Source organism: Aplidium turbinatum, chromosome 8 (genome assembly GCF_918807975.1).
Source record: "Aplidium turbinatum chromosome 8, kaAplTurb1.1, whole genome shotgun sequence".
Lineage (NCBI taxonomy): Eukaryota > Metazoa > Chordata > Ascidiacea > Aplousobranchia > Polyclinidae > Aplidium > Aplidium turbinatum.
The window spans coordinates 25,528,344-25,545,694 of NC_137479.1; the positions used below are offsets into that span (position 1 = coordinate 25,528,344).

The following is a 17,351-nucleotide window of genomic DNA, read 5'->3' on the forward strand; positions in this document are numbered from 1 at the left end:
CCCAATGCCTCCAACAGGTTGTGAAAGGCATGATTGAGAAAAATACAGTATTCTTGAGAACTTAACGAGGTCATCGATAGAATCTCAGTATGTGCTTGTACAAATTTTGATAAATACTGTTGCACCAAAGGAGTTCTTGAGGCCACACATGACATTTTTGTCAATACAGCGTTCATAGCAGAGCGTGGCAAATTTGCACTTGATAAGGGTCATAAAGTATTTTGCGAAAAGCAACAAAGGGAGCATCTTGCACAAGCGCAAATGTACCAAAAACTTATTTATGGCATCCCACAATCATTTAGAGTCACTACAGTGCTACGACTAGTTGTGATAAGTTTACATTTGACAGGAAAGTCTTAACAAGCGCTTCACTTAAACTTCAAAATATGAACACAAGTTGTGCTGCGGTAATAAGCACCAAAATCGCATGATTGCCTCGGTTGTTGCGAGGTATAATGGCAAATAGTTCACTTTATCAATTACTGTCACCGAACATGTACCACACCGCACGTTCAATCGTGTAATACAAAAAAAGAGAAACTTTCAACTATGATTTCAATGTGCTTACGGTATGACATTCTTGAAAAATATATGTATTTACAAGCTACACATAACGTGTAAAGGATAACACGAATCAGATGGCGAGATCACTTTTAAATTGATTATGGAGTTCCGCAACATGCTTGGTTTGGTTTTGAATCTTTATTATATTTATCCTCGGACTGACAAAGCCTTGATAGGTTATTCCTGGTAGTTTCGCAATTCGCATACTTGTAGAGGCTTTTGACGCAAGGCCGGTTACCGAGATTGACAGTGTAGTTGCCGGGGAATTATTCCATTCATTAGGTTCCGCTGAATAGAGAGCAGTCCTCAGAATGCGTTGTTCAGGCGAAGCTTCTTTCACGAAGCCACGCGCAAACCAACTGAGCTATCGGGCGGAACTTGGTCATAACCAACGTGTACAGCAGACGTGAATTCAGCAATATTGCACCGTAAGTAATAAAAACCAACGATAGGACAATGAAAATAAAGCCAATGAAATATCGAAGATCAATGTGCTATAATGCGGTTGTACTATTTCTAATTGACGATTGTGCTACACAGCAGTGGATTGGTTTGTACCGAGCATGTTCATAATTTTGCGAAATGCTGGCTTCTTGTCCCTGTATGTCTTCATTGCGGTCGCTGCAGCCGACTTCACTGCTGACTTAAAAGTATCAGAGGACGCAGGAGGAGCAGCAGCGGCTTCTAACGACTTCGAACTGGACGCGAGTGAACGACAATCTTCAAGAATATCAGAACTCGATGAGCTCGAAGCAGGGGCCTCCACGTTTGTAGATTCCCCGTCGAAACTCCAAAGTTTCACAGAGCCCTCGTCGCCATAGCAACCAGAGCAAGAAACGACTTGTGTGCTGCGGATACAATGATTCATTATCAATTGATTACAGGGTTATTCGAAAAGTACGAAATTGATTATTGTTTCTTGCTATGCGGTCATAGTTCCCACTTGAAGAAATTCGAAGTGGTGTGCGCTCCAGGTTTTTAAAGGTCTGGAGATGAAATGGGAAGCTCCAAACCGCAAGCCAGTAACTGGCCTCCATAGAATTCTACAGATATACCAACGACAAAACTACAAAAACTCAATAAATTTACAGTTTTTAACCAATCCGGCCGCGTGTCAAATGTCAAGAATTGTTTGGCCTGCAACCTGGAAAGTTTGTCTCATCGACAAGATGCTATTCTTCTATGCATAAAAAATCTTACGACTAACTTCGATTTCAATAAGCAGCGAATGGATTTTTCTGAAGCAGATTTTGATTCAATAAAGCGAAGTGATAATGGATTGGTAGCCGATTGAAAGTAAACCTTGGATTCCGATATGCTTGAAGCAGATGCATCTTCGTTGTCCTGTAATCGAATTCCAATTCACTTAGCAGATTGACAAGACAATTTCTTGTGCAAAATATAAAACAAGCCTAGAATTATAGATTTTCGATTTGAGAAAGAAAGTTATACAACACAACATTTCTCCAAAAAAGCTAAACTAGGGATCAGTATAATCTCAAGTAAATCTAACCTTATAGAATAGGATAGCTTTGGTAGAGAGATAATTCTAAACTGTATCTCTACCGAAGCGGTATCAGATAATTCCAAGTTTAATATGTTGTTTTTTGGTTAGTTTTAGGTAATTTAAATCTAACCTTGTTTTCAAGACGGTACATTTTAATTTCTCCGTTTGCCAATCCAACCCAGAATTCATTGTCACTGATCAATGTCATCGACGTAACACGGCATAAAGATGGCGTCCCAGTGCTGTCTTCGTCTGGCTGGGAGTTATCAATGAATAATATAAATAAGTCTTAACCAATCGTTACATTACTAGAATGACATACAGTAGAACTCGCATAAAACGGATGCGTATATATTAGGGTGTTTCATTTTTTCCACACTTTCGAAATTGAAAACGTTCGGGTTTGCGTATGATGGGATTTTGGACAATGATTTGAAAAATGTAATTTTTATTCCATTATGACGTCATTTAGATGTGGCACCGCGTGGTCGAAGTTCGTGTGGGCTAAAAATAGGGGATTTCCCGTAACTCGGTAACGGAACATGGTAGAGAGACAAAATTGGTGTCAAAATGCGCAGAAGGGCCGCTTTCCTATACCTTCTTAAGCGACTTCATTGCCGTATCTTTCACGCAAAGCAAATTATATCGAAAAAACGATAAACGATATTTTGCATACCCAAGGTGTTGCTATAAGTTCAAATTTTTTCGGTCAGTAGAGCTGTTGCTACAAATTTGGCTTGCATTACTGCTACAAAGCTAAGAAAAGGAAAAATAATGAAAGTTGAGAGTGAGACTCATTTGGCTAACTTGGAAAGTTCTGATAAAGACGAAACTGATCCAACTTTTTTGCTAAAACCGATCACATGTGGGAGTCAGTTCGCAAGACTCTGAAAGTGAGTAGTGAAAGTTGCATACTCGCAGACCACCGAATGACAAGCATCCGTCAGCAATCCGACCAACCCTTGTGCTATAGAGGATCGACTATTAGGATCGACGATGTTCCGTCAACATAAAAAAGTTTGCATGATGGCATTGCAGAAAGTTGAAGTGCAGAATGTTTTCCTTGGCCAGTTTATCAATGAGAAGCGTGGCAAGACGGAAGCATTGATCGCAGTTAAATCTTTTTCCTCCGGTACATCTGTCACAAGTGAAATTTTGTACAATACCATCACACTAGATGCTTGCGAAAGTATTTTGCCTAATATTTATTCAGTAATGCCAGACATGACGGCGGCCAATACTGGTAAAAAGTCGGGGGTTAACAAACGTTTAGAATGCAGTAAAATCTTCAGAAGGTCAATTAAAAAATGCACAAACAAATCGAATGGTTTGCTGAACAGAAGGAAGTTACCGAAGGACAAAACGACGATTTTATGAGCGATCAAATGTGCATGCTGGTGTTGGCTTGTTCTACATTTATGGATGTACCACACAATTTGAAGCATCTTTTGATTTATAAACAAGAAACCATATGCATTATGCAACTCATATTGCAACATGCGTCATGTGCGCCCATGATGTACCTCCATCTTTCTGGAGGTCGATTGATCAGTAATCGTTCCACTGAGCAACGAATCGGAAAGCTCAAAAATGTTATAGGAGAACGAATTAGTGATGAAAGCAACCGACGTGTCGATTTGCGACTTCGCGCATTTTTGTGCAACAAGGAATGATAGTGCTTATTATAGTACCGGTACCGTTGTTTGCTGTTAAAGAGTTATGTTGTTATTAGAACAATCAGTTAATACAGGCAATAAAATGAAAGAAATGAGAACGTCCAGAAATGTAAGCCGGTTTTGCAAAACATCGTTCAGATATACAGTACTGCAAGATTAACTATAGACATCATTAGCAAGTTTAACAGTATTGATATCGTACCAGTATCAATTTATCTCTGCAAATTCTCAGCTTTGCATTACGAATACAATTGCTAAGTTTGCAACAGAACAATTACCTCGAGACCGTTAAAGAAGTATTACGAAAAATAACTTATTTAGGAGCAAAACAAGTACCGTGCATCATAAGTTGTAAAAAAACGTTTTTTTTTTCGATATAATTTGTTTTGCGGCGAAGATACGGCAATGAAGTCTCTTAAGCAGGTATAGGAAAGCGGCCCTTGTTTCGTCTTCGTCGGAACTTTCCAAGTTAGCCAAATGGGTCTCACTCTCAACTTTCATTATTTTTCCTTTTCTTAGCTTTGTAGCAGTAATGCAAGATAAATTTGTAGCAACAGCTCTACTGACCGAAAAAATTAAACTTATAGCAACACCTTGTGTATGCAAAATATCGTTTTTTCGATATAATTCGCTTTGCGGGAAAGATACGGCAATGAAGTCTCTTAAGAAGGTATAGAAAAGCGGCCCTTCTGCGCATTTTGACACCAATTTCGTCTCTCTACCATGTTCCGTTACCGAGCTACGGAAAATCCCCTATTTTTAGCCCCACACGAATTTCGACCACGCGGTGCCACATCTAAATGACGTCATAATGGAATAAAAATTACCTTTTTCAAATCAGTGTCCAAAATCCCATCATACGCAAACCCGAACGTTTTCAATTTCGAAAGTGTGGAAAAAATGAAACACCCTAGTATATATCGGATAACCGTAGATATCGGATTAATTCTCCGGGTCTTATAACAAAAATGATGCAAAATTCCTCGTTTATAACTGGCAACACGTGCAACCATTGAAAATTGGTGATGCTGATATATGAGTTCTGCTGAGTTTTGTAAAAACGTTTACACTATTTACGACTTATGACTTCGATCGAAAAAGCGACTTTTTTCTGATAACACTTTACCATCATCGGATGCAGCGGAGGCAAAGGCATTGCTTTGGCAACATCGTATACAAGGAGCGGAGGGTTGTTGAATGCTTCCGTGCCGTGCAGTTGTAAGACAGAGTAACCCCGCACCGCTATCAGCACGTACAACGACCAATGCAGCATGCAGGACACTTGCTCGATGCGAGAGGATATTAAAAAGAAACCGTCCGTTTCATTTGTTCTGTAACAGAAAAGAATTCTAGAACGACTGATTCGTTGTACCTTTAGGTGCAATTTTCGCAGTTTGTATCGACTCTATTTCGTGTAATGAACTACATGGCATTGTGCCAATAAACAAGGAGGAACGCGACGCGGTGTAATGCTTAAAAATGTCACACATATGCAAAAAAAACTTGCATAAAAAAAGTCTTAGATATTTAAAAGTTTTTTTCAAATAGACCTTGATACATAAGTGACGGAATGAAAGTACGGGCACTGATCGAAAAACATGTTTTTTGCAAGAAAAGCATGAGTTATTGATACATAAAACTTGAATCTTTCTCACTCTGCGCAAACGACGTAGATAGCGGGACCCGAAGCAACCCAGAGACAACCTTGATCTTCTATGTAGCAAACGGCTGTGGTGGGTCGCTTGCTTAGTTCGATCGTGTCCGTCAGGACTGGTTTCCGGCGGAAGAGTGTATCCGAGTCCAGATCATTGAATCGTAGAAAGTGCAGTTTTCCGTCGGCTGTACCAACATACGTCACACAGTCACGTGAGAGAATGCACAAGACGACGTCGGAAAGCGACATACTCCAACATAATGAGCTAAAAAACAAAAGGAGATATAAGTTTTGTGCCGCGTTACTGATGGGATGTGCCATGATATTAAAGGGGTACTAAAGGAAAAACCTGACTTGGCGATTTTCCACGTTCTTTGTGTTTAACTTGCTACCATAAAACGATTTTCAATAAAATTTTGCCCCATTGCGGTCTGACCACCATTGTGCGCGTGCTTTTGTCAGAGCTTTCAAAATGAGATTGGGCCTGAGAAACGAAGCGTGCGACTGTACAGTGTACACTGTACAGTGTACAGTCTACGTAACAAAAGACTAGCAATCAACCGATCACGCAATAATTGTTACTGCGGGCGATTTGACTGTAGGCTATGTATGTATGTACATCAAAACAGCGCATTTCAATATCAAAACAGCAGACAGTTTGCTCAAAACATCAGATGTGGTAACGTGGCTTTTGTTATTGCTGTCTTTTATTACGTATTCTCGAGCAGTGTTTGCACATTTTGAAAAAAATGAAAATAAATGAAACACTGGACTTTGGGCCTTGCCAGCGCCATTAAAAACAATTTTTTTTGGGTAATTGTTTTTGAAATGTATTCTTGAATATTCAGTTTACTCATTTTAATGCTTAATTCCGGTTTGAAATTTTCATTTAGTATGCCTTTAAGCAATGTCAACCGCTGTATAGTTTAGATGTTAAAGCAGTATAGTTAACGTGTTAGTCTTTCGTGATGTTAGGGAAATTAATGTCTAAGTTGTGTGATTTATCATATCCCTTTCTACATGAACGTATCTGAAGTAGTGTTGTGGCGATATGGAAGCAGGCCAGTGAACCGATACAAGTTTTGAAGAATTGAAAATGTGTATAAATAATAGCAATAGTTTTGGTAGTAAGATAAAGGCTGTGTTGTGTAATTAAGTAGCTAGTTATAGATTTTCAAATTTGGCGTATAAATTTAAACTGACAATTTTAGGCTTTGTGTATCTTCAGTAAAACGATATAGCTGTGAAGATTTTTACCTTTCGCTGCATGAATAGGCCTGCAGCTGTCCAGTGAACAAGCCGACAAGTATGACATCATCATTGATGACGTGAACACACATGACGCGATTAGTGATCTGAAAAATAACATCGAAAGTTTGTACAAAGAACTTTCACTCAATCTGAAAGAGTAGAGCCTAAGTGTCGCAAAGAGCTATAAAATGACTTTATTTCATTTGGACCAAGTCCATTTCTCCCATTCTATTGCAGAATTATACCAACCATTCAACCAAACCAATTGAATTTGATCCCAATGCGGTCAGATCAGGCGGTTACTAGATGTCAGTAACTTTTTTCCTGTTTTGTCAAGTCTAGGCGGAGTTACGTAACCTGTCAACACGCACTGGCAAGGAAAGGTTCTTGACGTGATCCTGACACACTTCGTACAGGCGAGAACTCTGCGTCGCTCTACAATTCGCGCTCAATATGAACTTAACGTTGGCAGCGCCGCAGTCAAAGATCCACTTGTTTTCCCCAACACCTTGGAGAAGGTTGTTTTCTTCATATTGATCGAGCTGAAAGTCAAAAGTAAAAAAGTTTCAGAATCTGGTAGACAAATCGTATAAAAAAAATCAGTATTAAAACACGAGTTTGATGATAACTTACCATCATTAGACGTTCGTCGTAATATCGTCTTTGCTCCATCTTCTTTTCGTGGTTTTCGACCATTTCTAACTCAACTTCTGATCGATGTTGTTCGATTTCCTCCCAGGGAGGAAACGGCCCTTGAAATGCTTCCTGTGTTAAAGTCACACGGCAAATTTTATTTAATCAAACATTGCAAGATCTCGACAAAATATTTTATTTTTCCAAAATAGACAAGATTTATTTGGATTACAAAATATTAACTGAGAAAATAACGTAGCGAAAGTCACTCGGCTCACACCCCAAACCTCCGAAAATAAAAATATAGGATAGCTCTGTTAAGGCAAATTTACAGTTGGTCTAGCTAAAGTAAAAATATCAAAATTTTTCTCACTGCCTCTTTGCAGCTGAAGCAAATTTAAATCAAATCCTGAAATGTTTAATGAGTCGCAGCTAACCTTGATGAGCTGGGCTGGATGCAGGCAAAGTTTAGGAATGTTTTTGGCAGCGTGAAGTATTTGTGAAGCTTCGTTCAGTTCAAGAAGACGAGATTCAAAGATCTTGAACATCGCGTATGCAACGCGGAATACGGCTTCGTGGCCAAAAGCGAGAAAACAATCCCATACACGGATAAGGGTCTGGAATAATATGGAATTCCATTATAACCAAAAACACTTAACTGGTTTGCAAAACCGCAATTGAAACAAAACATTTAAAAAAAAAACTAACAAAAACGATGATTATAGTTCATGGAACTTTAGCTTCAAGATGTATGGGGTTGCTAGGACAGTGTACAAGAAAATGTGGCCTGTTTGGAGATATCACTATCAACCAATTTTGATTAGATACTAGGCGATGAATTAATCCTTATGTTGAGGGTTAGTGTGTTCAAAATTAACTTTTAAAACTCAAGTTTGTTCAAAACAAAATCTAATATAACTTTGAACTTATCAAAATAAGTTTGAACAATTGAACATATCATGAGGACACCGGGATAGATTTGACAAGTACCAAACTGTTTCATGTCAGTTGAAGATGAAGAGCTGCTCATGGAACATAACTGAGTCGTTATTCATTTCTTGAAAAACGCGACGAATTCTCACCTGGAAAGGAAGACAATCAAAGAAAAGGCCGAGGAACCAACCAGTTGTGACAGCAGCAAGATCCACTTCAGGATATCTCATTAGGAATTCGTGGAGTCGAGGCAGCGTCTGTGCAATGATCTGCTGCAAGACATACTGGTCCGCCAACAAGCCAGCGAGACCGTTCCTGTAATAATCTGGCGGAAAAAGTTTTTCTGCAACGGCGACAAGAAACCTGAAAAAAGTATAAATGGCGTCTCTTCGGTCAGACAGCAGCAAGTTTTCCAATTAACGTGTTAACGTGTAGATACCGTACGTGATTGGATAACACTTATTAGTTGAAACAAGCGAACAACAGTACAAAGTCCAAAAATCGCAACCTTGCAAAACATCAACAAGTATAACTTACCACTCAAGAATTTGAATTAAATATGATGAAAGAAATTGCAACCTCGCTCAGTTGTTTTGTAATTAATGCAGGATTGCAGGTGCTATGAAATGTTGTTCAAACAAAACAGAAAAATGTAATATCTTGAGCAGAATATGTACCATTTTGATATTATCCAGCGGAGGAAAATGTACAGGGAAATGCAGTTATTTGTAACCGGTTTCAAGTGGCTGCGTGTCAATAATCTAGCATCCAGAAAAGTGTTCAGAGCCAGTAAAAACCTCACCAAAACGCGTCTTCTTCTTCAAGGAAAAGAAGGCAGCCGCCAGCTAAAAAGTTAAAGCCTTGACAGTATTCCACTTTCGGGGAGTGCACACAGAAAGCCGCCAGTACATGCTGCAGCCGTTCCTTGTGTGGCGAGTCGGCGGTTGCGAAGTCTTTGTTATTCGGCATTGTACGAGGAACATCCATGGCGATTTGCTTTAAATTTTTGGCAAATTTCTGCAAAAAAAGCGTCATCTAGCCGAATAACTTCTTGTCATTTTCATCTACACGAAAAACTGTGCATGTTTTTATGACAAAAATGCTTTGTTATTTTTTCATTTCAATGAGATAAATGTTTGGAAAATCATTCATTTATTTTATTTTTCGTCATCAACGCATCCGGGACGAAAAAGGTACTTCTAACTGGAATAGTCGATATAGGCCTACCAGCACGTTAATGAACGGAAAAAGGTGGCAAAACTTTGAAAGGTTTAAAACGTAAGCAAAAAATGGAAGACCAAGAGAAATACACATGTAGTAATAAATGACAACGTACCCTAATTAAATGACAACCCAAGGGTATTAATCAAAACAAGTTTTCCAACAAATCAGATCACCACTACCTCAACAATTATTTCTCCGTAACGTAGGATCATTAAAAGCTTTTATTTAAATAGAAACAAGTGGTTTCACCTTGTCAGCTTTTAATAGGTCCAGTTGACTAAGAATTAGGTTGTAATAGTCTTGTCCACATTCTTGCTTCATATCGGCGACATAATAGTGTATCAACTTTTGCCAAAGATACGCGCGGTATTGGCTCGGTATCCCTTGCAGAACAAGCTTACGTAACTGTGGCGTCACTTCAAACTAGAAACAAATGTACCTGTTCTAAAGCTGGGTTAAATGCGTTTCTTACCTGGGAGTAAATTTTAAAATTATGGATTTTATGGCGAATTGTTGGCATCGCAAAAGCAATTAGGACGAAATTGAAAAACCTCTCTCCACACCGAATTAAAGAAGCAAAATTTAACTGCTCGATTGAATGGTTTACAAAGTAAGCCTAGAGTGTTAAGATGGCTGCTTGGTCGAATACGATATCCGGCTGCAAATATCCACGTAGTTGTACAATAAAAAAAACAACTTAGAAATAATAAAGCACAACAACGATTGCGTCGGTTGCCCATGAGGTAATACAACGATTGAACGTGAAAGAACCTGTCTTTCTGAACATGGAAGTTCACCAATCACCATAGGTCCATGGAAAGATGGAAGAATAAAAATGCAAACTAACAATATTTTTAGCATATGGAAGACAATAGTCTTGTCAAAGTAAACTCGTGGAGTTCTATTTGCAATTTGCCAAAAGGAACTGTAGACAACACATACCGTATCCGACGTTACTTCGACATCTAGTTACGAAAATGTGCAGAAACACCAGCTGTTTACCATTTAATGAAACTAGATATATTAAAGTATCAGCTAAACCATCGGACTGAGATAGGATTACTATTTATATAAGACCTTTGTTCTACTGTATTTTTAACACCAGTTTCGATTGTACCGGTCATGTGAATAATTGTTACCTGAACAGACAATGCTCATCACGTGAAAACTCGTCGTACAAAGAAAATGTATCTAGTAATTAAATGAGAGATTATGAGAATGAAAGCCTTTTCAGTAGTAGCTTCATAATTCACACGTACTTGCTCACTACTATCAAGGATGTAATGCTTCCACTTTGCAGAGTCTTTCTGACCGTTCCCATCCATATCGATCAACAGATCATAAGCTTCTTCTAAGTAGTTGCAGACGTATTGAAGCTGAAGAGGCTGCGATGGAAGGGAATGGACGAATCCAAAAGCATCGACATGCTCGGATCTTCCTGCAGCAAAGGCGTCATGAGTAATTTGTTTATGGAGGCAAAAGAAACTGGAAGGTTCACGCAGTGAAGAAAGTGTAGTAGGTCACATAGAGGTTGATTTTCCACGGAAAACGCTTAAAATTTTAACATCATAAATAATTAAAAACACAAAACTTGAAGATGGTTGGAATTGAGAATCTTACGGTGGGATTGAACGATTTAGCATTCAAATCGAAAACAAATCTCAGTGACTGACTCACCTAAATTTGGTATTGAACAGCCAAGAATTCGATGATTCGTTGTCTTCATGCGCCGAATTAAAGACTTCACATTATCAATATGTCGTTGACGTTCTGGAAGTTCAAAGCGAGCCCCGTCATCAGGTTCAACCAGAGGACGATAGACACATGAGCCCACAGCAGCTAGATAGTCCCGCTGATAATTTTGAAGCTCTGTTGAAAGTTGGTCTGCTCTCCTGCATTTTTAGCGCATTAAAAACGTTTGATGTCAGATGAATTAAATTCCTCAGACAGCAAATCAGTCGTTTTTAAGATTGATTCAACGTTTGAAAGGTCAGAAATGGTCAGAGAGACGTCTGCAGACGTTAAATCAATGTAAAAAACGACTAATGTGCTGTCCACTCAGACACCAAAATCCGTCATGTTTACATTGATTCAACGTTTTGCTGTCTGGGTATTGACCAGAAAATCAATGTCCCTCTTTTCAGAAATTAGATTTATAGAAATTCCAATCCACATCCCAAACTGCAAATCATGTAACAAAACCCATATTCTAGCACGCCTTAAACATCGCGCGTGAAATGGATGAACTGGATGACGATAAAAATGAAAAACTATTTCAAGATTGAAATTGTTCACAATGACATGAGACATAGCAAGTGATAAGCATAGCTATGAAAATCCAAAACAGCATTTTTCTCAAATACTGTAACTACGTGCTAATGCAAACGATATTTGTCCATGCTTTGACTAATAACAAATGCATGCGCTTGTGGTTATGCCTGAAATGCTGCTCACGCGCCGAAACGCAAGAATTGCGGCATTTTCAGATAATTGTATGTCAACGAATAAGAAGTAAGGACTGCAACAGCACCAAGTTTCAGATATTCCTATTTCACTAACTTCGTTTGTTTTCTAGCTTCCGTGTGGGTTTTATTGTACATCTGATGCAGCTTCAAGACTTCTTCATTGAGAAGTGCGTTTTGGTCGCGATAAGACCTTGCCTGCTCTTCCAAATCACGAAACGCATCACTGCGGATGGTCATGTGATCGTCCGAATACTTTTGGTCTTGCATCTCAAACAGTTGTCTGTCTCTTGAGGCCAACACTTCTTGGTAGCTTTGAATTCTTTGACGGGACTGTAGAAGTTCTGCTTTCGCTGTAGCGAGCTCTTGTGTCAGTTGAAACACTGCACTGGTTTCTTCTTCAGTTGGCGGCCATGGCGAAGCATTTGGTGACGTAGCAGCTTCGTTCTCCCACTCAAAGTCTTGGTTTTCAATCGGACTTGCCAATGGATTGAGAGGGTCGTCAAAAACCGGTTGGTCTAATCAACAAAAGCACTATAATAGCTATCATGAAATGTTAAAATATTGCAAACTCAACAAAAAAAGACTCCTTGCAGACTGAGACTCGTGAGAAAAAAAGAATGACTCGTGAGAACTGCACGCATCTTGACCCAGATTGAAATACGGGTTTATTTTACTTTGATTATACAGAAACGTCGAATGAAAAAAACTAAATAAACGGTATTCCGGTTGTTAATGTGCTAAATTATGTAATATGCATCTGATTGAGTACAAAATAATTGTGAAGAACTGAAAGAATCAAGTTACCATTGGTAACTTGAGATGCTTTGGTAGACATGTTGTTTGCACTGTTGGTGGAACCAGACCTATCTCTGTCTACGGGATCTTCCAGAGTCTAAAACGCAGAATAATTTGTTGCACAATTCAACTATAAAACGTTTATGGTTCATACGTAACTGATAAGATAAACGCGAACGTCACTTTAGACACTTACAGGTACGATTTGTGATTTCGAACACTTGCAACAATAACATAAATGCAGCCCAATGAAGTTGTTGAAATCTACAACTTCGATGAAAATTTCGGACATCTGAACTGATGCGACAATAACAACTAAGTGGTACGAGTTTTCTATAAAACATTATCACTCCTGTTGAATGCACTACAACTACAAGCAATTTTTACAGCCGCAAAAAAGCACTGAATCTGCAAGAAATGTTGAACTCTTGAGCGGATAATTATTTACAACTCCAGCTTACATTTGTTTTCGAAACGCCTTTGTTCGGTGCTGGAGATGCACCTTGCTTGATGCTTCTCTGCAACTGGATCGATGAAACCCAACTCAACGTGTCGTCAGCAACATCAGCAGTGAATATAAAATGGTATCTGAAAAAATGGTATCAAAAGGGTAAGAAAAGACACGGCAAGACATCTTTTTCTTGGCCTCGTGGTTTTCAGTGTACCGTTTTATTTTATTCTACTACAGTGTGAGGTCTACCACAACATGTCGACTGACTTATGCATACAAAAAACTGAATTGCTCAATCCAAAACCAGCAAATGAAAGATTAGGGTTAGTGATAACACGTTCGGGTTAAATAACATGTTTATTTTTCCTATTTGGTTCATATTGGATCAATAAAGCAGAGGTAGACTTCACACCATAGTGTGGTAGACCTCATGCTATACTGTAGTAGCAGTGATGTTTTTTAATAAATAGCGCGCATTAAGTTTGAGTGTAACGTGTTCAATTGATTGTGTATCGCTGTGGGTACGAGGCACACTGGATTGGCAACGGTGAGTAATGGTATCAAGGGGACACTTCTGATGGAATATCAATTTCAGCACCGCCCTTAATAAATTGGTAGAAAAATGTGCTTAACTTGTAGAAACCCTACATATTATATGATTATATCTTTGGAAATGAGTATGAAAATTGCAATCAAAATATGGCACTTAAATAGATGAAAAACGTTTCTGTGAAAACCAAATGTCAAAGACATATGACACAAAAGTTTTTCCATTTAAAAAAAAAAATTAATAAGTCTCAAGGGAGAACTTATATCATTCTTAACTTTCTGCTGGCATTGTCGCCATCCCATACCCATATAATAATGAGAGATTTTCTTCCACAAGTGTATATTTAAAAAGTAAATGAATTTTGAATTTTAGTAATAGAAAAACTTGATATATTTGAAATTGTTTTATAATTTTAAATGAAACTACACAGAAATAGCAAAAATCCTCTCATGGATCACTTCTCCAGTATATATTGATTATCTCTTCAAATTAACACGTACTTTAAAGGGTAGACGTTAATATCTTAAAATTGATTCAAATATTTTTTTCACTATATTGATTACGCCTGCAAAATTTTATGCCATTGTGACAAGAAATAAATGAGTAGTTGAAAACGTCCAAAAATGACTCGAAGAAAACAGCATTTGAAAAACACCCAACCCTTTGAGGTATATAACGGTTTAATTTTTTTTGTTTTAACCAAGGAAATTTCCTTAACCGATAAGCTTTGTAAAACACACATATTGCCGAAATCATATATGCAACTTTGCAACTGAAGGGACTTTGGCACGGAGCGGAACAGAAAAAAGACTTCAAAAAAATATTTCAATTTGGGGCGAAATTGCCCCAATTTTTGGGTCATTTTTGACCCACTTACTAATATTTATCACCGTAAGTTTTGACACACAAAGACATTGAATACAGTCAAAATTTTACCATACTCAGAATTCTGATGAAATTTACTGCTTTTTAGATACAAATAATTTTTTTATAAAATTATTTCGATCAGGAGTGTCCCCATAATGTATTCACTATAAAGTTCATATCTTTTCAGGTAAGTATAATAGGTAATAGTGATGAACTATAAAGTTCAGCACCATAAACAATGCAGTGTTTCGTGTTGTTCGACGCATTGTTCAAGCGAACGTGTGACTACATTCTTGCCATTTTGAACATAATAATGTTGATCTTTTTATAAGTCAGTAATATTATTAAAAACTGTCTGCTGATATTTACAACTTTGTAACAACGTTTTTGGTTCATGAAAAACTGTCAGTCGCTCTTGCTTGTACTACGCACAGATGATGATGAAAGTATTCACAGGCTGCGATTTACAAACAATCGAGAAATCCTGCATGATGTTTTCAATTCGACAGGTGTCATTTTCATTTCCGAGCTCGATACTGGTGACTATGTGATATGAGATTTCATCGAACAAAATCTACATGGGATGATGGCGTATCGGTTTTTGATGAGGAATACCACGCAGTTGATGAATAAATGAAATCAAAATCATAGAATTAGGTTAAGATTACGCGAACAACGTTAACCAACTGATGTCAATTGATTGAGAAAATGAAATTTTCATAACAATATTAAAACTTATTTCATAGAAACCTTTGCTAATTATTGCATATATACTAGCAAATGGTACTAACTAACGTTACCAGCTAAAAGTAGGAAAGACACTAACTTATTTCCAATTATTTCAAACTGGTTGGTGCTATCTTGGCATATAGTTATTGCACTGTTTCGGATATCCAAGTTGACTTCAGACTTTCCGAGAGCGGCAGAGTCTTCGTCTTTATATCCAACAAGTTCACCGGCATTGGTCAGGACAAACCAGTAATGATATTCCATTCGAAAACCACCCAGCCTCCCTGTATTCATATACGCAAATGCTTAAACGAACGCATCAAAATCAAACGTAATGTATGGAAAGGGTGTGCTTTAAATTAAAAAAATGTATTAGAGCGAAGAAATCACAGGCTTTGGCATTTTAATGTCAAATATAAATCACCACAATAAACTCAAGTTAAAATTGAAATATACTTCAAACAATGAGCACAGTAATGGCATTATAACGTCTTTAAGTTTTCTCATTAAAATATTTCAGAAAGACAATGCAGTTGAAGTAACAAGCAATTTATGCAATCGTTTCAAATTTTTTGTACAGGACCAACTTTGAATTTTCTTAGTCTGTTACCTTTTTTGTGCTTGTACTTCATCCATCCTTTCATGTTTATGTTGTTACTTAATCATAATGCAAAAGCAATTTATAAAAAGTGTTTGATTGCCATAAAAAGATGACTTTAACCCATTGGCGACCTATGCAACACAAAATCAAGACTTCAAGTTATGGCACTGTAGTGCGCCATGTACGATATAACGTAACATAGGCTACATGCAATCTGCTTTAACTGCACATAAATATATAAAGTACACAGCCAGTAAGCTAAAGGTGCCTTCGTCATTTACTCTTCAAGCATTTTTGTCACCATTTGAAGAAAAAACACTGAAAATACACATCAAGAACAAGGAATTTGAAACAATCCATTCATACACGAACAGTTGTGTCAAACAAAATCGTACGCAATATCAGCTGGGATATAACAAATGCTTTAAGACAATTTCGACACAAATAATAGAATCACACAGTTGTCAGCGGTTACAATAAGCATTTTACGAGCATACATAAATCACCATCATCAGCTGTAATACTTATTTGCTAGTGGTTGCCCTCCCAGTTAAGAATATTGAATGATATTAATTCGGTTTTGCATAAACATGATTGGCTGGAAATCTTACCTTGGAACAAAGTACTATACCAATGATGTCGTATTACAAAAGCTGACCACAGGTGATTGTATGAACTTGTTCCAGCTTTAAAATATCAGCCGACCAACCAATTATTATTACCCATTACTATTACTTAATAATTTGGACGGCTTTGAAGATAAAGAGGAAAAACTACCAATTACCATGTTACAATCCCTGCAACCCACAGTCCACACTGTTATTACAGAGAAATCACGTCACACAAATTGAGAAAGTATAAATGAAATCAAAAGTACAAGACATGCTTCTATAATGTAGTTATAGATAAAGCCTGTGTCTAGAGAAATACGATCATACATGTAAAGTTTGAATGATAAGCATATTCAAACAATATTATATAGATATTGTGTCATAATACAATCGATTTTTCCAAAATCTTTTGCAACATACATTGAATCAATTAAGTACAAATAATATAATAAAAAATATGTGAATTTTCCTCATAAGAAAATCGACACACATACATTTTAAGAATTGTAGAGTACAGTCTTCGAAATTAGCCTCGGCAATCGGCAATTGCCGAGGTGATTGCCGAGGCAGATGCATGAATGGCACATTAGCCTCGGCTATAAAAATGCCGAGGCCACACGAGCGCTTGTAAGGACCACAAGATTACAAAAATAACCCTAATTTGCTTAGACCACACCAGACTAGGAGGTTGATTTAATCTTACTATTGCTTGATGTTTTTATTTGGGTTACTTTCTACTTCGCCGGCGCTTAGACATGTGCCCAGCTGGGAGAATTGAATCTTTTATAGAAATATCACCCTATTTGCATTGATTCAACGCCAGTAGACGTCAAATTATTG

General features: G+C 37.6%; 1 protein-coding gene across 1 annotated transcript; it reads right to left on the reverse strand.

Moving 5' to 3' along the window:
- Positions 1–66: 66 nt before the first annotated feature.
- Positions 67–16,020, reverse strand: LOC145775164 (uncharacterized). Its single transcript, XM_082586399.1, has 19 exons — positions 15,910–16,020; positions 15,397–15,583; positions 13,164–13,290; positions 12,712–12,799; positions 12,002–12,422; positions 11,120–11,334; positions 10,702–10,880; positions 9,692–9,865; positions 9,021–9,235; positions 8,368–8,581; positions 7,723–7,902; positions 7,286–7,417; positions 7,024–7,194; positions 6,659–6,756; positions 5,403–5,666; positions 4,874–5,078; positions 2,202–2,327; positions 1,772–1,908; positions 67–1,412 (listed from the first exon to the last, which is right to left on the reverse strand). The coding sequence occupies exons 1-19, from the start codon at positions 15,941–15,943 to the stop codon at positions 1,097–1,099; spliced, it is 3,483 nt and encodes a 1,160-aa protein (XP_082442525.1). The 5' UTR covers positions 15,944–16,020; the 3' UTR covers positions 67–1,096.
- Between the last annotated feature and the right edge of the window lie 1,331 nt (positions 16,021–17,351).